Source organism: Haliotis asinina, chromosome 3 (genome assembly GCF_037392515.1).
Source record: "Haliotis asinina isolate JCU_RB_2024 chromosome 3, JCU_Hal_asi_v2, whole genome shotgun sequence".
NCBI classification, from domain to species: Eukaryota; Metazoa; Mollusca; class Gastropoda; order Lepetellida; family Haliotidae; genus Haliotis; species Haliotis asinina.
In genome coordinates, this window is record NC_090282.1 from 31,517,915 (window position 1) to 31,541,855 (window position 23,941).

General features: G+C 40.8%; 2 protein-coding genes across 5 annotated transcripts; one reads left to right on the forward strand and one right to left on the reverse strand.

Annotated features, from left to right (window-relative positions):
* The first annotated feature begins 671 nt into the window (after nt 1-671).
* On the forward strand, nt 672-23,086 carry LOC137277798 (aquaporin-10-like). 2 transcript variants are annotated; one of them, XM_067809733.1, is made up of 7 exons: nt 672-934; nt 12,473-12,599; nt 13,212-13,349; nt 14,810-14,928; nt 15,277-15,494; nt 18,880-19,052; nt 21,039-23,086. In XM_067809733.1, the coding sequence occupies exons 1-7, from the start codon at nt 836-838 to the stop codon at nt 21,047-21,049; spliced, it is 885 nt and encodes a 294-aa protein (XP_067665834.1). In that variant the 5' UTR covers nt 672-835; the 3' UTR covers nt 21,050-23,086. The 2 variants fall into 2 exon arrangements, with proteins under 2 accessions (XP_067665834.1, XP_067665833.1); XM_067809732.1 differs by having other exon boundaries at nt 724-934; nt 18,880-19,015.
* LOC137277797 (uncharacterized) lies at nt 2,418-8,160 on the reverse strand. Of its 3 annotated transcripts, none has more exons than XM_067809728.1 (3): nt 7,819-8,160; nt 6,028-6,746; nt 2,418-3,919 (listed from the first exon to the last, which is right to left on the reverse strand). In XM_067809728.1, exons 2-3 carry the CDS (start codon nt 6,713-6,715, stop codon nt 3,360-3,362), a joined length of 1,248 nt encoding a protein of 415 aa, XP_067665829.1. In that variant the 5' UTR covers nt 6,716-6,746; nt 7,819-8,160; the 3' UTR covers nt 2,418-3,359. The 3 variants fall into 3 exon arrangements, with proteins under 3 accessions (XP_067665829.1, XP_067665831.1, XP_067665832.1); XM_067809730.1 differs by lacking the exon at nt 7,819-8,160 and adding an exon at nt 7,504-7,697; XM_067809731.1 differs by lacking the exon at nt 7,819-8,160 and adding an exon at nt 7,015-7,106.
* Nucleotides 23,087-23,941: the final 855 nt, after the last annotated feature.

Genomic DNA, 23,941 nt, shown 5'->3' on the forward strand with positions numbered 1-23,941 from the left:
TGTACACAATCTGGCCTGAACCAGTTAAACCACTAATTGACCGCATAACAGGTGATCCAGGCGAAACACCAACATCACCAGCGTCCCTCGCTTTCTCCACACATACAGTAAGTACTTTAATTGGACCTCTTCTGTTCGATTAATTCTAAAATCATACAACACCTAGCACGTATTCGGACCTATTATTCCTACTAATAATCGTGTTATTCCTACAAACATAGAGCACTGAGGCTACAAAGACCAAGAGGAACTTAAAGTATTCTTTCCTGGAAATCTAACCAACGCTGACTTCTGTGCACCTATCTATCCTGGAATTTTGACGAACAGATATATACCATCAGTATCAGCAGAGACCATATAATATCTATTATATGGTCTCTGGTGTCAGGTATGGTAAAGTTGGCAACTATAGGAGCTAATACGTTTGCGTGTTTGTCATGTCTGTCACAACCCGATGCAAAAGACACGTAGCAGCAACATCAACAACACCATGTGCATTGTGTGCAGCACAGGTTGACACTGGAGCTTTAAAACAAGTCATTACCCAGTCAACACTGTTACAAGGCCGTGATCTATAAACTGGGTCATAATACTGAAGATATCATTCATGCCTTTTGTTTACGTTGTATAAATCAATCAAGATGGAATATCATGGTGATAAGACCGGCGACGCCCCCTACCGGAAGGAGGCATGAGATTGACACCCCTCCCCACACCCCCATCTCCTTCCCTCCCCCTCTAGTTTACTATGTACATGTACCAGAAACAGTGGAGGCTGTAAGGAGTCTTTGTTCTGGCACCGTGCATCCCACGGATAACTGACCATCGGAACAACATGGCCGATACATGCAGACGACAAACGTGTTTCAATCTGCAAAACTATCCTCTAACACGTGAATTCCTGGCGGAATTCCTGGGAACCTTCATTCTGCTTGTAAGTAGGTCACTTATGTTTGTGTCGTTAGCTTGCAACTCTAATTAGTTTGGCGTGTGATTCCCAGTCGAGAATGAGACAATGTTTTGGTTTGTCTCACAAAGATTACCCCACGCAGCAGAACCAGGTCCCTTGTTCTCTACGCGTAAACTGCCATGCATGAATTTTTTTTATCGCAGACGTTTCAGTTTCCAAACTTAGTGTTGTGTCGCTGTGCTCTTGATTCTGCACAGTGGTATGGCAACGCATTTTGATATTGCAACAAGCATACACTTATTCTCTGACAATATGTATTGACCGTATGTGAGATGAACCAGGCGGGATTTCATAACGCAACACATCACCATAGTCTGTCTCACAATCCCAGAGCCACACTATTTTCGCCACTACCAAGCCCGCCTTGCAATGCTAAAGCCCCAAATGAAGCAAGTCTAGATGTTCTCGTTCTCCAAGGACACTTGGGCTCCATTTCATATTAAATGGATTATGTTATCACTATCAAAATCATACACGTTCAGAGCCTTGTCTGCACATCACCGCACTATGCTTCGCCTTGACGTCTCTCCACACTGTGGACAGCTCCTGTCCTGTTACCACACAAGCGTGGAGCACTGAAGATTTATATACAACTGTGATACAAAAAACACGCCACTTACAGTCATTCGATGCCACTGTGAGATTGACAATCAGTGGAAAATGTAGACATGCTTCGGGTAAAGGTACAAACAAGAGAAATATTAAAATCTGGAAACAACAGGCTAAACGAAAACGCGGGAGATCAGGAAAACATAAACTGCAAGACGTTAATTTGAACTGTTAATTATTACCTTTGAGACTTATGCAAACCTAGGGGAGATATTATTGTTCAGACACTGCAAATCAGATCAGACTTCGACCCCCGAACCACGGCCTCCTTAACACGTGCAGATAGTATTCAGAGTAGGCAGGGCTAGTTTGTTGAGCTAGTTGGCTTTATCAGAGAGTGCAAGTTTCAGGTTCAGCTGTTACATTCTCATATATCGATAACATGAACACTTCTCCCCTTGACTGATATCACCAGCGGCGGAAAGGACGGGAGGTGGGGACATAGTTCGGGACCCATATTTCACGTTTGTAATCTAATTATGTCAGAATTGGTATGCGATTCGCCGCCACAGAGGAAAAGTTGCTTTGTTGCATACGGTCCATAGTAGAAGACAGGAAATCCAGATTGTCTTGTGTCACAAGGCTTTTACCACATAGATATGAAGTGCTGGAAATATGTCTCATTTAAAGGGAGTGGGTGAGTGATTGAGTTTAGTTTTACGCCGCACTCAGCAATATTCCCGCTATATGGCGGCGGTCTGTAAATAATCGAGTCTGGACCAGACAATCCAGTGATTAACAACATGAGCATCGACCTGCGCAATTGGGAACCGATGACATGTGTCAACCAAGTCAGCGAGTCTGACCACCCGATCCCGTTAGCCGCCTCTTACGACACACATAGTCACCTTTTATGGCAAGCATGGGTTGCTGAAGGCCTATTCTACCCCGGGACTATCACGGGTCCATTTAAAGGGTATCTGTTTTCAAAAGAGCTGGGAAAAAAATGATTGTCCGTTAGACATATTAAATGGCTAATTTGTTGTTGTGTTCCCAAAAATGTTGCAAAATTACTGATAGAAATTGCATGTTTAAACTGATTGGCAACAGCGACAACGATTATCGATTGTCCGGAGCGTTTAACAAATGATATAAAAACGAAAGGGTGAAGTGCCCACTCAGACACTGATCTCGACAAGATTGCTCCCCTCTAAGGAAGGTGAAATAAGCTGGTGATGCAGCTGGTGTTTGGTAACGGCTTATAGTAGGGATATCTCAGAGTATGTATGCAAACAGATTTATTTCAACCCTACCGCAGGGGATTAAGAAGTGCTAAGATGAAATCCCATGTCACGTCTACAAGTGTACAATGTGTCCCGGTAAGGGTGTTAGCACTACATGTATGTCTTATCCGGGAAAGTAACATCTAGAACGGCACTCAGTAGACTTGTTAAGTCTCTAAGGTAAAAATTAATACTTTTAAATGGGAATTTCTATAAAAAAATAAAATAAATAACAGACTGAGGTCCTTAGAGTCTCTACGGTAAAGATCAATAGTTAGAAATGATAATACGTATATGGTAAAGATTAATCGTTAATTAAATGTTCATGTGATAATTTCTACCTATCTACCTACCTACCAACACACACACACACACACAGAGAGAGAGAGAGAGAGAGAGAGAGAAATTCAGATTCGGGATTCAAATGCCGAAACACGACTATGAAGAAAACTCAAAGTTGAGGTTGAAATATGGAAAAATGTAGGTTTGAGGGTTCATGTTTTCAAGATACCAAGGTTTACTATGGGCCCTAGTACCTCAATTAAATATATATTCTGTCACCATCGTCCTCTTATTTCTTGTTCTGCAATATAGTTCAAGAAAATCTGTGCTTTCATTAAGTTGACGCCAAGCCCATAATGTGTCCCATCGAAGCTTGTCACTCCTTGTGTAAGATTAAATGTATCCAAAACGGGCACATCGTGTTCCTTGAAAAGTTTCGTCATTGCTTTGTTGAAAGCCTTAATGTTCTCTGAACCCTGGAATATGAAGTAGGGCGATTTGGTTAGACCAGGTGAATGAATGTTTGACCACATAAACAACGGCCATTTTGATGTTTTATTTTTCAAAAGGTCTAATGATGGTTTTATGTAGGTTGTTGCTAATGCAGAATTGGCGTTGTCATGGATACCGATGCCTCCGAGAATGAGATGCCGGCGTTGGTTTGCTGCCAGTTTGACGTACCGTAACATGCCTAGTTTTGCCTGAAAATGTGAGTGACTGGCAAAATTCACGTGAACGCTTCCGTTGCACAGCGAGTGTCCGGGATGAATATCGATGTATGTGCGACATTCTTTTAAACCAAAAGCATTCATACCCAAACATTTCTTTAGCAATTCTGAAACAAAAGAAGAGGATTCATTAATATAATCAAAGTGAAGAGATACTGTGAATGTTTTCATTTGTTTGGATTATTAACATTAGAAACGGCGAATATTTTGTTATATATTTCTATTGTACATGTTTGCAAGTGAATGTACTTGTGAATACATAAACCCTGTAACAATAACATTTGCAACATTTCATCGAAAGCAGGGACGGTAGGTTATTCAAAACAAGCATACGAACATAAATAGCAGATTCAATGAAAAGTGAAAAAATATTAAAAGTAAAATACAGACTTTTTTAAATGATATTTGTATTGTTCCCATGGGTACACCATTGAGACACCAGTTCACATTTTACAGTTTAGTAGGTTTTGAAAATTTACATTTTCACATTAGAAATTGACCGAATATAGAAACAAGTTTCGTTGTTAAATTGGGAACATAGATCTCCACTTTCTGTAATGACTTTGGAGACTATCATGTTTTATCGCGATGAACTTTTCTACATTGACAATTTCTCTCAAAATATACATGAACTTTTGAAGTTTTGGAGGGTATTGATTAATCCAGCATGAATGAATATACTTGTTGGCCGAAAGAATAATATGATTTAGTAGTCTGTCTGTGCATAATGACCCTAACCAAAGGAGATATTTTGCTATTTTAAGTGTATTCTCAATATGATCATTCATCCAGGCTTCAAGTTCATTCCATTATGTTTGTGTTACTCTACATTCCCAATAAACATGACAATTATTCTCATTCAGCTCATTACAAAAACAGCAAACAGTATTGTCAACAAGTTTCATTTTAAATAGTTCAGTTTTAGTGTAGAAAACTTGTATTGAAAATCAAGTAGTTTAACATCTTTCAAACCATTTCTATAAGTGATAAAAATTCGATTCCAATCAAAAGTAATATTACCAAAAGTTGTTTGCCATTTAAGACAGATTTTAGGTAAATCTAGATCCGAAATCAAGGTGTCATAAAAAAATCTAGCTCCTTTGCTTGATTTCAATAAATTCCAGTGACACTCAGTTATGACTCACATGACTTTTTACAAGCTTTCAGAACATCCCTCAAATAAGGGTTATCAATGTGTGTTACTTGGTCAACATTTGCACCAGATTTAAAAATGACATCGAAAGGAATATTATAGGGATTTTCAACTTTTGTTTTTCTACAGTAAGATCTCAGGTTAGCTAGTTTCAAAGCTTCACAAAAGGTTATAGTGTCAACCATCCTTAAACCACCATTTTTGTGTACTCTTTTCAAATTGGTCCTTTTGATTTTATCAGGTTTGTCATTCCATATGAATTTAAAAAAGATACTCTCCAATGAAGTAATGAAGTCTTTGGGAGGATTAGGCAAAGTATTGAATATATGGACAAGTTTTGGCATAGCCAAAGTTTTTATGACAGTTATTTTACCAATCGGTGTCAAGTGTCTTTTCCTCCATTGCGACAGCAGTCTATTTATTTCTTCTAATCTTTTTCTTGTATTGATTACCCACAGACTTAAAATCTGTGTTGAATTTAATTCCCAAGACTTCAAACACACCATTTTGCCATTCTATCTTAACGTCTTTACATAATATGTCCATACTATTTCTCTTTGATCCAGTCCATATTGCTTCTGTCTTATCAATATTTATTTTAAGTCCCGACTTTTTATAAAGTATATTAATTTCATTAATAACAGCCTTTAAGCTTTGTTCATTTCCGTCTAGAAATAATTCCGTGTCGTCAGCATATTGGTTTAATTTATACTCATTATTGTCAATAACAATACCTGTTATGTTCTCATTATTTCTAATCATAAACTCAAGTATTTCGGCGACGAAAATAAAGAGATATGGTGACAGAGCGTCCCCTTGCCTGCATCCGCGTTCATTTACGAAAAATTCGGGGAGTTTACCATGTTAGATGACACATGATGCTGTTTCATATGTAAGTATGTTTATCCATCGAGTGATTTCGGGGCCAAAACCAAACTTAGCTAGAACAATATTCAGGAACTCTTTGGACACTGTATCGAAGACCTTCTCAAAATCTATTAGGAGAATTAAACCTGGGATATTTCTTTTGTTAGTTTCGTCATTAATGAAATTAAGTATTACCAGCTGGTGTCTTCTTGCTCAAAGGTCCTTGGGTGTTGTTGCCTCTTAGTATAATGAGGAGTGCCGAAAACAGGTGTCGCTGAAAAGAGTCCCCAACAACTAGAATAGTTCCGTTTCTCAGTAAAGCACAAGCTTGTTTGGCACTGTACAGTTTTGGTTGACACCTTTCATCCGAGGGCCGCCATGCTGCAAATTCCGCATGGATCTGTTGACGGATGTCGTAACAATTCCGACATTGGCATTGTGACACGGTCATTTTACGGCAGTGCCCCTCAAAACAGCATGGCTTTGGGCCGCTCTCCAGGCATAAAGCACGAGGCTCGCGTTTGCCACCAATCGTAGTATTCCCGCATCTGTCGTCTTTCCTTGAAAAATTTTGACCTCTCCTGACTAAAGATAGGAAAGTGTCAATTTTTTCCTGTTCCAGTATGGTCAATGGACGCTTAACCCAATGTCCAGTGGTCATTTTTGACAACACATCCGGGCATATTTCTTTTCGGGTGGTCGTTTTAGATTGAGCGACATGATGATGCGCATGGTCCAAACCGATGTGTTTGAGCAAATGTGTAAGTGAGTTTGGTTTAGTGCCTTTTTGTATGCCATGTGTAATTGCCAAGTCAACTACTACAATCGTCCCGACTAAAGCGCACACAGCTAACAGCATCTTCTGTTTGCGAATTCTCGCCATTAGTGATCGTTTACTGCAAACCAGTCAAATTCTGAAAAAATAAAAAGGGTCTTTGTATGCAATAACAATAACAATTTTATGTGCTTCTTTGAGTGTGGATAAATATGCTTAGCATGACATCTCCTTTCAGTGACCAGGTTCAAAATTACTGTACTGTACTCGAAAAACTCAAATTAGACGTTTGTGAGACATTATGTCCTCTCCGCACATTCTGGAACAAACTATCAACCACCTTTCCTCGATGTTATCTTCTCCAAATTTCCAATAGCTCCAAACGAACACAAGCTTTTGCTACTCACAAGCTAAGGCCATCTTTGCACGTGTACATACAGGTCTAGGCACTTCGCCAGACCTTACGTTTGTTGAACCCTTAAGTCCACATAAATCATATATATGCATGAGTGGGCGGAGCTTATGTAACCATGCCGTACATCTCTCTTACGCACAACTTCTCAATTGAACACGGAAGAGCATTTACTTCTGGTGAGTCGTGTAAAGTTGAATAGCGTGCAGTTATTCATGTTCAATCGTCGAGGTTTAAGGGCCGCACATACGTTGTTTAGTTCTTTCGGTGACAAACAACGTTTTACGTCAATGGCGATAGCAGTCTTGCAAGGGACATGCCATGGATAATCATTCTCGACAGGCGCTGTGTGACACAGAAAACTGTGGCATGTAACAGACTATACAAAAGCATTTGGACTAGGTTTCATGGCTAGAACATGCGTGTATACTCTCTCTAAAACGAAACCCATAGGCAATTGTATCTTTAAAAATCTAATAATTACCCAGTGTGTTCAAACAATCGTCAAAATATGTGTTGATAATTTCCGAGAGCGTCCGTGGTGGTTGGTCTCGGGTGATAGTTCAGGATGGTGGACAAGAGACAGGCAAGACATGAGTCGACGGTATACAGTCGTGCCCCGTTTATCCGAACACTTGTGGTTTTATCGAAATTGTCCGGATTAGCGCATTTTCGCATATCTGAATCATGGGCCATAAGCCGAGGAAACGTACAAAGAAACGAACGTAGTCGGCATCAGACATAATCTATATTTATTACACATAAACAAATATCAGTGCATACGTAAAATGTCTCATACCTTTCTTGCAGTTATGCTCGCTTGAAGAAATCAGTCATAGCCTTTAGCACTGGCTGTGTAGAAAAGCGAGGACTTTCGCCAGTCCGTTCGTCACTGTCGACATTAACAAGATCATCGGCAGTAACAGTCACAGTTGCAACTTGTGCATAAGATCGTAGTGCATCGCGAAGTTCCGACAAGGCCATGTCCTCATTTGATTGGATATCCACATGACGAAAGCAGTTAGGAATTGTCTTCTCGCTCACAGCTGTCCAAGCTTGCCCCACAAATTAGCACGCCTCAAAATTAACTCAGTATCAGTGTCACCTTGCTTCTCACGCTTCAAAGACTGCCGACTTCTTTGTTACGTCACGCAAGACCCTCGGTGATCACGTGTGTAAACATATGGGTGCTCAACCATCCGGATATACGAGACAAAAATGTACATAATTTAGTGTTTTGTATGTAAAAACACAGGCAAAGTGTAGCGCAAAATGGGTTGCGCAGCAGAACGAAACTGACCAGTCTTCGTATATGCGAGCAAAGCGAGCAAAGGTTGGCAACAAACTTTCCTCGCTTCGGTCCGAAAAGTATTTTTCATGTCAAAATGAAATATCGCCACCATCAAATATAGACACACATTTACTCACAGGGTTGTGCTCTCAGATTTCTAACCTCATACTTAACAATTACTCACGTGAAATATATTTTAATCAACGTTTTAAGCGCCGCTAGTGCTCTCACAGAGCGTTCTTCGCCTCCATTACCCCTGCCAGCTTCCAGCCATGTTTTAGTATTGTTTGGTCGAATGATGGTCCAAATGGTACATACAGTTGTAAACATGTGACAGGACGCACATCGGGACTGAGTGGCCAATGATCCCGATGTGGAGACCCACTCTGTCACCTACACACGTTCAGAAGTCCGACGGCGATTCTTCATCGTCGACGTAGTCCTAGGTGGGGCGACGGCCTTGGCCGAAACCCCGACCAGCCGCACAATCCGTCCACTTCCGTCGATGATTTGGTTTCCTTGCTTGGTGCCCATGGCTGGTCTTGCTGGTTGGTCTCCCGACTGACCATTTCAGTCAGGTTTTTATACACCGGGTCATTACGCCACATTGTGCAAGGTCACTGGCCTATGCGCATGTACATACGTAAGATTCGCCGACGTAGGGAGGTGTTAATTGGCATGTACTGATAGCGTTTGAGAATTAGGGTCCTGCGTGCCTTCGAGTGATTTGATTGGCTAATACGTGAACTTTGACATTACTGGTGCTCTTGTATCTCTATCACTGCCACTGTCAGCAGCATCCATTCGCGTCCTCCCGCACAAACATATTGTCACTGCCATGCCTCTCGTGGTTTCTTATGCAGGGGTCAACAGCACTTCCCAGAATTTGAACACAATAGGCTTGAAATCGTCTTCGTTCGAGGTTGTAGGCTGTGTTTTCAGACCCAATTTTCGGTGGAGTCTTCAACATAAACGTCGAATCTCGACAAATGGGAATTCCAAGCCGAGATGAGAAAGCGTCACTGGCATCCTGCGCAGAGCGTCGCCGAATTATTTACAGTAACTCGTCCTCCGATGAAGAACATTAAGTTCAGTTCCCTGTTATTCACATTCATCTTTGCTGTTGAGTTTGGCGCTCCTTATTAAATGCTCCCTAGAATCATCTTCTTAGGGAACACTTCTCAACATGACGACTAGCCCGACAGTGATGGCCGAGTGACATTGAGGTAAGATTTAGGTCACGTAGTCAAGTTCAAAATATTTACACTTCACAAGTGTTTTGATGAATTACATTGTTGCTTTTGAAGACAAATCCTCAACTGAAAAGAATTAAATTTTCAATACGAATTGATTCTGTCTTAATTTGTTTATTTTCTTGTGATTCAAAAAGCTCGTGACAAACCAAAATTATTTCACGAGGGTCATAAACTTGATATGAAAGGGGAACGAGTTTAATATCCTATAAGTGTGACGTTAAACATAAAAAAAACAAGCAAACACATGCTCACAATAAAGGCGGAACGGCACAAGGACTCGGTCTGGGCAGAGATTTATTATCGACAAAGAGGTTTGTCGCTTCTATATTTATTAATCTAATAACAAAACTGCACAAATAAAAACAAACAAATTTGTGAGGTTCCGAAATAGTTGATGACTATGTCTTTCAAGAGCCAGTCGAACCACAAATGGTAGTACCATGTATGGATCATTGAGTTAAGGGAGGTCCAGTTCAAGAGGTTTCGCTGTATGTAATCCGAATATGCTTCAATAAATGTATGTCTTTGATAAAAATATATGCTGTCACCATCGTCCTCTTATTTCTTGTTCTGCAATATAGTTCAGAAGAATCTGGGCTTTCATTAAGTTGACGCCAAGCCCATAATGTGTCCCATCGAAGCTTGTCACTCCTTGTGTAAGATTAAATGTATCCAAAACGGGCACATCGTGTTCCTTGAAAAGTTTCGCCATTGCTTTGTTGAAAGCCTTAATGTTCTCTGAACCCTGGAATATGAAGTAGGGCGATTTGGTTAGACCAGGTGAATGAATGTTTGACCACATAAACAACGGCCATTTTGATGTTGCATTTTTTCAAAAGTTCCTATGTTGGTTGGATGTGTGTCCAATGTTGCTGTTTATGTTACTCTGGTGCCTGTTATACATTTAATATGCATATATACTTTTCATCAACTAGTTGTAGTAACCTTAAGCTTTATGTTGATAATGATGTAAAGATATTCGTGAATTATCAGCAGATTTGTATCAGTTATTAAACAAAGCATTCCATGATCAAGGTATACACTTTATTTTAGTCAGTTGTCCAACTCGTCGAAACTATAAATATTGTGTAATTTTTAAAAATGTTATCAATCAATGTTCGCTTCTGTGTTATTTACGTACATCGACTCCATATCTCTATAGGAAGTATTTATCTCCGACTCAGCTCTCATGACCGAGCGATAGAAACTGGTACATACCTAAAATAAATCTTGTTAGTCATAAATGTTTAACGTGTAAAATTGTTATTGAAGATGAATTGCATTTTACTTTGAAAGCATATTATTACGAATGTCCATCAACATTTACGCTCATGCAACTTCCTGATATTAACATGTGTTAGAATAGTATGTAAGTTAGGCAAATATTTATCAGAGTCCCAGGAAAGGCGCGTATTTGACTCAAAAAAATTACATTTCCTCAAATAATTACAAATCTAGGAGTACAAAAACCGCACACGAATCACTTAGAACCCAATAGATATGTAATGCCTTGCGTACTTTACTCAGTTAACTAAACTGACTTATGTATGATAATTTCTCCCACTACATAACACACTCTGTACAAATTCGGTATGAAGAACTTCCCAGTGTATGCGTGCGTGCGTGCGTGCGTGCGTGCGTGCGTGTGATATCCCAGTGTGCCAACAATTCCTTCTGCCCACAGTCTTATCCGAGAGAAGAAAAGAAGGAGTTGTAGACTATAACTGTCAAATACAACTTTATGGTTGAGTGGAATGGTTTTGAAGTTTAGTCTGGTATACCCGTCAACAGCAATGATGATTGATTGATCTGATATATAGAATAACAGGCTTGGTCCCGGGGTGCCGGCCTGTTAATGTTGCTGCACTAATCCGCTGCACGCAGGTCGTATCAAATGTGAATGTACAATTTACATGTAGGGTTTAGTAATGGGTGGTACTTGTGTTACTAAGGTGTGGCATCTTGTCATAACATCTAAATGTGAAATTGGAAGGAAAACCTTCTACGGCGATGCTGGTATCCTTTGCAGGATGATTGGGACACTGACCTAGCTTAGTCACGAGATCATCTTTCATGCTGACAGTGGCGGTACAGTCTAGTGCCGAGTATGCCCAATGAATGCTACTATATCGTCTACTTTTGACCAATAGGATTAGTATTATAACTTATATTTCAGGTATGCATGCCCATTTACCAATTCAAATTAAATAAATATTAATGTTTTGCAAGTTCCTAAGCACACAAGTTAAGAAATTGTCGAGAATCAACACATTTCACTCACAAATAAACTTTAAAGGGGCACTGAACATGAAATGACGTTGAAATTGACATACAGTAAGAGACGACAAAATACCAGCGCCTTTATCAAACACGAGTTGCGTGGATAAGCGCGCTATGTAGTATTCATATAATTGTGTTACTTGACACTAAATACTCCCCCGTGTCACATTTTCTTTCCGATCACATTTACAAGAATACTGTTTAAAAACCTGATAAACATATTCCACTATTTGTCAAGATTCACTTTGTGAGCGGACCGATTCGTTAACCTTCATGACTGCGAACAGCGTTTTCTGTCGTGCCGTTTGTCTTACCGCTTTCCTCCACGGTTTTTACGCTTATACACATAAGAGCTCGAACCGCGGTTTGGAAAATGATTTTAAAAATTAAAATCTAGACTTTTCTAGTCGCATAGTTTCATCACCCATCACACAAAGATTTTAGAAACGTCTACCGCTACACTTTAGAAACAGAGATTTTAGATAATTCTGTCACTATACTGTATCAAATACATATAGTGGACATCAAATATTGTAGCGGTAGAATTTTCTAAAATCTTTATTTCTTCATCAGTAGGTTTCAGTATCGCTTAAAGCTCCTCCAGTTCTCGATGTGTTGCGTTTCAGGTGTTTGGCGAGGGATCGGTGGCCCAGTTTCTTCTCAGTGATGGAAAGAATGGATCCCCACTATCCATCTACTGGTCATGGGGGATAGGCGTTGCCATGGGGATATACGTGTCGGGAGGAGTTTCCGGTAACTATGTTTCAACTTGCAGCTCTCTTGGACATGTCAAGTGGGGTCTGATTGCCAACTGTCGTGTCCAGCTGACCTGAAGCGTCATCCCGAAACATCCAGTAGCATGGCAATCTCACCTTGTTTACTGTTTAACAATATTCAGCAATATTCCGGAAATGGCCAGCTATATTGGTGACGATGTTCTGTAAATGAACCAGTCTGACCAGACAATCTAATGATTAGTCGCCTCAAGGAATACCAATTTTAACACCTGAGCTATGATTTAGAATAGGACTGAGAATTCATCATCCTAAAATGTACATATTTCCCAAAGAGAACTCTTTAATGTAGCTTATCCCTGATTCATGAACTTGTACCCTTCAACGAAACTAATCATTTGCGTAGATCGATGTCGATGTTGTTGTGTCAGAAATCGATTGTTATACAGATGGAATATTGGTGAATGGAGCTTAACATTAAACTCACTCATTCACTCACTCAAAGAAACTAAACTTACAAAGTCATAAGACTTTAAGATGTTAATTAACCTTTAAAAAATGAAGTCATGGTGATATCTGCGATGACGTTGCCAGAAGCAATGACCATGTCAACAATCAATGTCTTTTATAGGTGGCCACCTTAATCCCGCCGTTACTGTAGCCCAAGCGTTCCTTGGGAGGATTCAGTTGAAGAAAGTGCCTGTCTTCATCCTGGCCCAGTACTTGGGGGCTTTCATCGCCTCCGTCCTGGTATACCTAGTGTATATAGGTGAGTGTGTCCTGGTATACCTCGTGACTGTAGGTGTGTGTGTCCTGATGTTCCTGGTTTATGTAGGCGAGTGTGTCCTAGTATATCTGCTGTATATAGGTGAGTGTGTCCTGGCATATCTGCTGTATATCGGTGAGTTTGTCCTGGTATATCTGGTGTACGTAGGTGAGTGTGTCCTGGTATATCTGGTGTATATAGGTGAGTGTGTCTGGTGTATATAGGTGAGTGTGTCCTGGTATATCTGCTGTATATAGGTGAGTGTGTCCTGGTATATCTGGTGTATATAGGTAAGTGTGTCTGGTGTATATAGGTGAGTGTGTCCTGGTATATCTGGTGTATATAGGGGAGTGTGTCCTGGTATACTAGTATCTGGTGTAAATGTGTCCTGGTTTATCTGGTGTATATAGGTGAGTGTGTCCTAGTATACCTGGTGTATTTAGGTGACTGTGTCCTGGTATATCTGGTGTATATAGGTGAGTGTATCCTGGTATATCTGGTGTACATAGGTGAGTGTGTCCTGGTATATCTGGCTTATATAGGTGAGTGTGTCCTAGTATATCTGGTAGACATAGGCGTGTCTTGGTATATCTGCTGTATATAGGTGAGCGTGTCCTGGTATATCTGGTGCATATAGCTGAGTGTGTCCTAGTATATCTGGTAGATGTAGGCGTGTCTTGGTATATCTGGCGTATATAGGGGAGAGTGTCCCAGTATGTCTGGCAGATATAGGAGTGTCCTGGTATATCTGGTGTATAGGCGAGTAAGCTCTAATATATGTGGTGTATGTAGGTGAGCTTAGTGGTGTATGTTAGAAGTTGTTCACTGGTCAAGAGGGGACATGGTCTGATGTACCCTCGATGTTTGTTTATGTTCCCCGAGCCCGGAAGGAACATAAACAAACGTCGAGGGTACATCAACCCAAGGGCCCCAAGGGACCAGTGAACAACGTATTTATCTTACCAAACACCTCAACGTTACGTTTGAACTGTTCGAAGCATGGGTATCGGATCGTACACTTCAGCCAACCTGTGTGAATCAAACGATTCGAATCATGCATCTTTTTCCTGTAAGTATTGTCTTAGTAAAATCGCCGCGATATAATTACCCTTCTTAATATTCACAGGGACTACATTTGAACGTTTCGCCAAAATTCAATTTTTGGAATGCTAGGCAAATCCTTTCGTAGCCATCGCTACGTTATCTCCATCGCTACGTTACATTCGCGAAACAAATTACAAAGGTAATTTCCTTGCATCATGTGTGATTCAGTGTTATTCGAGATAAAGAAGTACTACCACGAAGTACCGAATGAGTTGCCATTGGCAACGGGGTACATTGCAGTGTACGTCGCCTGTAAGCGAAAACGACATTTATATGTCAGGTGCGATAAATGTAGTGTAGCAGGGCAGTCCATCTACTCGACAAAAATGCCCTGACCTCTTCCAACCCTGTTATCGCAGACGCTCTACACCACTACGACGACGGTGTGAGGGCTGTAGTCGGCAACGCCTCCACCGCCGGTATCTGGGCCACCTACCCGCAGCCTTTTGTCTCTACAGGAAACGGATTTGGTGACCAGGTGACTTATCAAATGTATTCCTCTAGCCATGTTAATCAACACAATGCTATTGTCGGTCCGTAAGATAACGGTGTTTAATTGCTGTCCAAATTTGTGAGTGAAAACACTGAAGAGTGTTTCGGGTATGTCAGATGCAGTTTTCACATGTACTGGCAATGTTACAGGTTTCTGTCAAGGGAAACTCTGCATTAACTCTGCATAGCGTATTCATGCTCATGACGTGACAGGGCCATGTGTGTCTGATTGGATTAAAAATAGGCTTAGCGATGAGTACTGTGATAAACTCAACCACAGCTTTGACCATGTGAAATATATCTTAGATATTCTTTGAAGAGTATTACACTGTAGGTTTTCGGCACTGCGATCCTGCTGATTTGTGTGATGGCAGTGACCGACCCCCGGAATATGTCCCCACCCTCGGGACTCGTCCCCATCAGTGTCGGGTTGATCGTCGTAGCCATCGGCATGACCTTCGGCTTTAACTGTGGGTATGCCATCAACCCCGCCAGGGACCTGGGACCACGAATCTTCACAGCTATAGCAGGATGGGGAGCAGATCCTTTCAGGTGGGTACTTCCAGGGGTGATATGGTTCATATAGTAGGCTGGGGATCAGATCCTTTCAGGTGGATACATGGAAGGGTGATATAGTCCGTGTAGCCGGCTGGGGATCATATCCTTCCAGGTGGGTACATTGATGTGTGATATAGTCCATGTAGCAGGTTGGGGGATCAGATCCTTTCAGGTGGGTACATCGAGGTGTGATAAAGTCCGTGTAGCAGGTTGGGGGATCAGATCCTTTCAGGTGGGTACATTGAGGTGTGATAAAGTCTGTGTAGCAGGTTGGGGGATCAGATCCTTTCAGGTGGGTACATTGATGTGTGATATAGTCCGTGTAGCAGGTTGGGGGATCAGATCCTTCCAGGTGGGTACATCGAGGTGTGATAAAGTCCGTGTAGCAGGTTGGGGGATCAGATCCTTTCAGGTGGGTACATCGAGGTGTGATAGAGTCCGTGTAGCAGGTTGGGGGATCAGATCCTTCCAGGTGGGTACATTGATGTGTGATAAAGTCCGTGTAGCAGGTTGGGGATCAGATCCTTTCAGGTGGATACATGGAAGGGTGATATAGTCCGTGTAGCCGGCTGGGGATCAGATCCTTCGAGGTGGGTACATTGATGTGTGATATAGTCCATGTAGCAGGTTGGGGGATCAGATCCTTTCAGGTGGGTACATCGAGGTGTGATAAAGTCCGTGTAGCAGGTTGGGGGATCAGATCCTTTCAGGTCGGTACATCGAGGTGTGATAAAGTCCGTGTAGCAGGTTGGGGATCAGATCCTTCCAGGTGGGTACATTGATGTGTGATATAGTCCATGTAGTAGGTTGGGGGTCAGATCCTTTCAGGTGGGTACATCGAGGTATGATAAAGTCCATGTAGCAGGTTGGGGATCAGATCCTTCCAGGTGGGTACATTGATTTGTGATATAGTCCATGTAGTAGGTTAGGGGGTCAGATCCTTTCAGGTGGGTACATCGAGGTATGATAAAGTCCGTGTAGCAGGTTGGGGATCAGATCCTTCCAGGTGGGTACATTGATTTGTGATATAGTCCATGTAGTAGGTTGGGGGGTCAGATCCTTTCAGGTGGGTACATCGAGGTATGATAAAGTCCGTGTAGCAGCTTGGGGATCAGATCCTTTCAGGTGGGTACATGGAAGGGTTATAAAGTCCGTGTAGCAGGTTGGGGATCAGATCCTTTCAGGTGGGTACATGGAAGAGTGATACAGTCCGTGTAGCAGGTTGGGGGATCAGATCCTTCCAGGTGGGTACATGGAAGGGTGATAAAGTCCGTGTAGCAGGTAGAGGAACAGATCCAGTCAGGTGAGTACATACAGGGCTGATACAGACCTTACTGCAGACTGGGGATAAGATCCTTTCAGGTTTAACAATGAAGTACGTACATTGAACAAAATGCTGTGTTACGACGTAAATTTAATAAAACGCAAAATGTACTCAAAATGTTCGTAAATTGTAATAAAACGCAAAATATACTCAAAATGTTCGTAAATTGTAATAAAACGCAAAATGTACTCAAAATGTTCGTGAACTGTGATGCTTCAATTGTAATAAAAATTAACGTAAATTGTAAAAATCTTACTTTCGGTAAAATGTATGTCCGTTTTGTTGCATTTCATACATCATATAAGCTTGTCAGGGCGATAACTCAAGAAAGAAATGATGGATATATTCAAATTTAGTACAATGGAGTTTCTGAACCCTGCCCCTTTGTTTGTTTATGAACAGTAAATTTACAGTTTGCTCCATTCTCATGCAGTTTATGCTGTTAATCTCAAACCGGATACTTGTTACCCTCGTACCTTGTTTAGTGTCAGTAACCTGTACATTCTGTTGCTAGCTCCGAGACGACAAGAGTTTCTGGAGGGTGGATGGTGTCATACTCAATTTGTGGCTGACAATTTTACTGTTGCTGAGAGAGTCACAAAAAGGCGACACAAACATTCCAAAAATTTTATGTCTGACGTTTTCGAGTTGCAGTCAGGCTCACGTGATAAATAACAAAATGTTGAGAGGTACACTCTACCTACGCATTGTGTAGGTATGTCATCGATATATGCCATGTTAACCTAGCCGTCTTCAGACGTTGCTCATGAGCAGCAAGAAAAGCCACACAGACATTACCCATTTTTGTTTTGTTCTTAATGTTTGACGCTTGCGATATTTACATAAACGTGCTTACATTCTCATGACCTAAGATAAAGTAAGTGTGTTTATTTTTCCGTTCGCCGTCCTCGCAGACACATTAGGGGTGAGTGAGTTAACATTTAATGTCACATCGTCAGCCAGACAGTTATACATTTATAAATGAATGAAAAAAAAATAGAGAATATACTTACCTGTCTGCAAAGGAGTGTAAGGCAACTAGATTGTTACAGATATACATTGAAAACTGAGAATTAAATCTAAAGTAATTTCACTATTACTGGCAATAATATATGAAACAATCGAGGGTTGCTTCCTGCATGAACACCGGCTGGGTTTACACCATCCCTTCAGATGTTGGCAAGTTGGGGCAATTTAGCCATAAATAGAAATGACGTATATAATGTAAGAATATAACAGACTGTAAGGAGATGGATTATTTAGGTAATGTTACAAGCAGAAAGAAACAGTTTTATTCTTTTTCCAAGAGACTGATTTCTCTCTCTCTCTCTTTTGAATGTCCAAGGTATGTCAGCAGCCGGTTTGGTTTGATACAAGGCTTTGAAATCCTAGAAGTAAACTTTGATATAAACACCATTCTATACAGCAGCTTTAGTCTGCTACTAACTATAAGTGAAAATATATTTAGTCACCAAGCTTATATGATTATGAAATGCAACGAAAAACGAACACACGTGTGTTTACTTATGACTAAAACTGTTATTACAATTTACGTAAATGCTTATTACATTTTCTCGCAACTGAAATTATTATAGTTTGTCATTTTTTATTACAAATTTACGTTCGTATTGCAATTTACGTCAAAGATTATTACAATTTACTGCAAGAATTACAATTTACGTTTTTCATTACAATTTACGCTGTGACGTGCTGTAATATATTCTGCCAGTACCATATAGCTACAATATTGAATGTGTTTTCACCGCAATTTTTCGGGGGTCTGTAAATAAACGGATCATGACAAGATGGCATGTGTGAACTAAGTCAGCGAGTCTGACCACCCGGGCCCGTTCGTGGACAAGCAAGGGTTGCTTAAGACGTATTCCAACTGGGATTTTCACGGGTCTACAGTATCTGAACCGAAACAGAGAGATAACGTGATGGAGATACATTGATGATGCATGACAGAATTCCTCATCATCCTCATCCTTTGTGTCGAGATAACGTTGTGCTTGTAGCAGACACGTGACTCTCATCTCCTTTCCTATATGGCAGCTTCCGGGGCTTCAACTGGTTCTGGGTCCCTGTCCTCGGGCCCCATATAGGTGCGGTACTCGGTGCCTACATCTACCAGGTGTGTGTAGGCTTCCACTGGCCTACTGAGGTGGACATCTCCGCTGACACCAAAGACGTAAGCAAGGACGCGGGGCATGTGAATGTCGGCTTTGGTACGTAGTGTAGCATTAGCAGGGTGTGAGATCGACAGAGTCGTACATTCCCCTAGGGGCGTGGAGTAGCCTAGTGGTAAAAGCGTTCGCTCATCACGCCCAAGTCCCCGGTTCGATTCCCCACATGGATTTGAACGTTGAAAGTCCATTGATGTGATATTGCTGGAATATTGCTGAAAGTGGCGTAAAACCATACCCACTCACTCATACTGACTGAGCGCTGTCGCGCATTTGAGAAGGTTTTGATGCATAACAGTGAGTCAGTTGTGTCCTGGTGGTACATGTAAAGACAGGTTTGTTGCATGAGAGACAATGTTGTCGTGATACGTCACTACAGTGTGACCACCCAATCCCCTCTTTGGTGTTATATTTGAAATATGCATGAAATGGCTGGTACTCATCTGCACATAATGCATGGGCACCACTGCATGTAACGTGCCGGGCAAAAGAAAGATACGCTTGAAATTTCGATTTGATTAAACTTCGCTGTTTTATTTCCATTTCGTGTTTACTTCATTTCTAACCGCCATTAAGTGTTGTGTATACTTTGTTTTGCGCTGCACTGTAGTTTATGATATCCATAGTTAAACAGTATTCATATACTGAACAGCAAAAGAAACGCATGTCTCGAAAAAACTAAATATCACAAAAGGAAGCGTTCATGTTTATATCTTCTGTTTATGAACCTGATAAAAACTTACTTGCTGTTTGGTATATTTTGGATTTTAGTTATAAGATACACAATGTGTAATTTTCATAAATCATTAGCATGTACCTGGTTAGATAGATACGATAATGATATATCGAGCTAAGTACCAATTAATGGATATGTGTTGGCCTTTCAGTGTTTATAAGAGACATATCTTATATCAACTGCAATAGAGAAGATTTTTCGTACAACTTGGTTTTCCTTCATCTATACAACTTTTGAAATGCCATTCAACGAAGATTTACAACAATGTTAAGATATTATAATTGAAAATACATTTCAGCGAGAAGGGGGTTCTAGATGAGACTCTTAACAGAGGATGTTATGGACTGTTTCTAATCTACCAAAAATCGCTACTAACATATCTTTTCCGGTGAAAAGTCTGTGATATTGGATGGGTTTGGAACATACATTATTGATAAGAGGCGAAACTTGAAATCAATAGGGAAATAAGAGAGAATCAATATGTAATCCTGTACTAGAAATAAACGAACTGAGTCCAACGTTCAGTATGTGGATATATTTTACGTATTTTGCATGAGGTCGTATCAGCTGTCATATTGTCGTTGTATAATTAGTACAAAGGCATGATATATTAACTTTGCATGCTTAAAACTGCTCTAGTTTTGTTGGTTGTGTATATAGTACTGGTGAGACCGATTTTGTAATGTGGCATTGATCTATTTAGACAAATAAACACTAGAATAATAAAGAATCAAAGAGGTCCCTAGTTTAGTTACAAAAGTTTCTGCCGAGAGGTCGACGTGTCAACCGTGCCACCATTAGCCGGCGGAACACAAGACGTTATGTTGTGACAGTAGCTCTTGTCTTGCATGGTGCTCTGTATTAGGGCGATGTATCAGTAAAATAATTTTGTACACAACTTAATTTGACCTCCTATATGGATGTTTAAGTATTCAAGGTAATCCTATTCTGTTAAGAAGCTCTTGGAACACACCATGCTAGAAAAGGTCTGTGTGGTATGGGATATATCGAGGCAAATTCTTTTATGTTTAACGTACCGGGTTTGAAGTCTCTATCAATAGCTGAAAATATTGATGAATTAGTAACGTTTCAGACATACGTTTTGTTGTCTAAACCTTAATAATCAATATGATGTATCGTCATTAACGTTTGTGAAACTATTAAAATTACTGACAACGGTTAAGTTGTTCTTTAAACACTGTCCAGTCGTTATTTCATACCAACCAACCATATTTTTGGTTTAGGACTTTAGACTTTTGGTTTAGAAACTGTTCTTTACTTCTGACTTCCAGAGCTCAATTGATCATTTCGATGGCATGGAACAGATGAATCTCTCCAGTTGATGAAGCCCGACATCCATACTCATCTTAGACTTCCCCCAGCGTTATGTGTTCTGTGATGTTACAACGGAGTACCTGATAGCGGTTTTGTGACACTACACTGCCTGTTGCGGTGCTACGATGTTGATTTGATGGATCACTTTGTTAGGTGTTGTCAGCCGTATGTGATGTTCCCTGCTGGGTCCTCTGTTGTTCTGGCATTCGTTGAATCTCTTGAAGCCTCGTACAGTCTCGTAATCTCGGCATTTATATTGTTTCCAAGGCAACCACTGTTCCTACATTATGTTGTAAAATTGATAACAATTCATACGATGTACACCCTTGAAGATCCAGGTTAGCATTGGTCTTCCTTAACTCGTTGTTAGAGGCGATTAACGGGATCGGGTGGTCAGGTTTGCCGACTTGGTTGAAACATGTCATCATATAGCAGTTTTGTACATCGATGCTCATGCGGTTGATCACTGGCTTGTCTGGTCCAGACTTGATTGTGTACAGACCGCCGCCATATAGCTGAAATATTGCTGAGTGCGGCGTTAAACAACAAACCAACCAACCAGTCGTACGGCATTATAAGTTATCACATCGTGTCGAGGGAAATACGGGGTTTTATCAGTCCCTCGTAAGGTTGTATTTCCCGAGCCGGAGGCCCCGTATTTCCCTCGACACGATGTAATAACGCATTTATCTAGCTGAATGTTTTCACTAAATCAAAACAAAACAACACGCATCGAATCGACTTGCTGCCATGATGACACCAGCTGATCGTTTGACCTCAATGCATCGCACGTTTACTAAAGGCTTGTCGATGCATGCTTTTCTCACTTCGCGTCGTCACCGAGGCGTAGCAGGGTGATATGACTTTCGCAGTGGGAGTATACGACTTTCATACTCCGGATCGCGGATGGCGGATCGCGATGAATGTACATGATATTTTATCAGAGTCACGAGGACCAATCAAAACTCGACATTCTTACATAAACTAGATAAACAGTCTTGTCTAGTGGTATAAAGCGTCCCACTGTGTGACTTGGTCGACTGGGTGTCATTGTTTCAAAGTTCAACCAGTGGATTGCCGACACAAACACCAAGGAAGACATATTTGATATTAGTCTCTCTAGACTACTAGGATTGTTGTGATGAACTGAACTGAACTGAACTGAATTTTTTTCACTGATGACATGAGTTGCCAGGCATTTAACAGAATACTCCACTGTAATCAGTGCATAGCGCACTCCATGTACACAGGTGGTTTCCGTAAATGACAACATATGATCCGTTGATCACCGGGTTCGCTTCCCCACAAGTCCATTCCTGACAGACATGATACCCACTGATTCTAGTTGACTCAGTCGTTATATTTGCTGGACTATAGATAAAACCCATACTCACTCACCCACTCACTCACTCACAATGTACTCGGACTATCATACTTAATCGACATTTTGTCAGATGTGTTCTAAGGACAGATTTGTATACTAATATTTTCATACTGGGTCTGTTTTATCGTCCACTCGAACGGTTGGTCAAATGTATACAACGTTATGTTAGGCTGCATAAAGAAATAAATGTTTCTCGGACACGTTGTTTACAAAAGTGACGACTTGCATTTTAATATTTGATAGAAAAAAGTAACGAGGGAGGAACACGTTTCGTTTTCTCTCAGAAATACAGTTTGGAAAGTTTGGCACGCATTAATTAATGAGTTGTACATTCAGTCACATTCGTTTTTACAAACACTCATTCTTATAGTGGACAAATGGATGATCGGGACGCGGCCAATTCAAAACTATTTTTCGAAATGGCAATACAATTTTTTTACTAGCGCAAATAAAAGTTACGCGTCAATGTCGGAGAAACATTTCACTTTTTATATGGCCTTATGTTGTTTCGTCTAAGTATATATGTATAACGTAAAACATTCTAGTTGGTATTCCTATTCAGCGTTTACGCTCAATTAACGTTTTGCACAGGCACTCAATAAACCTTCATGAAGGAACGTATTTGAGGGCGTATAGTTTGCTATATATCATACACGTTTAAAACAGACGGTGGGGTGGCCTTGTGGATAAGGTATTCGCTTGTCACACTGAAGGCCTGGTTCTATTCCCCACATGGGTACAAAGTGTGATCCCGTTTCTGGTGTCCTACGACATGATTCTGTTGGAATATACCTACAAGCGGTGTTAAATCATACCCACTCACGCACTGACAAGTTTAATATTTTTACTTGTCAGAAGAATTTAATTTTTCGCATATCTTTAAATAATCAAGCCCTGACCAGACAATCCAGAACCTGATATCACGCTTGTGTGTTGCTTACGCTGCCTTCAGCAAGTAATATACATCCGGGGCATTGATCAACGCCATATTGGATACAACGACATGCATCAGTGAGGCTGACCTCCGACCCCGAGCACTGGTTGCTGAGGACCCGTATCTTCACTTTCTAACAGTAATGTAGTACAAGTTCAGCATGACGCCACACTGTATTGACGTCTGTACGCCGACTGTCCCCTTGGTAATCGACGTCACGATGCAAGTCATCGCCTCGTACAGCCTAAAACATTAAATTACTCAGTCACACCCCGTTCCGTGGTTTGCTTCACAGGGCTAACATCACGTTGTTCGGTGGATATAAACATGTCTCAGTTCGACTCATAATAGAACTGCCACTAGCCAAGACGTTCGCAATGGTTACATTCTCAGACTGTATGTTATTTGTAAAGTGAATGAATTCACGTGTTTGTTATGAAAGAAAAACAACGTGATCTAATTGAGAAGTTATCCAATCAATTTGTTACAATTTCAGGTCAAGTGGTTACCGACACAGATCAACGGACACAACGCTTAGCATA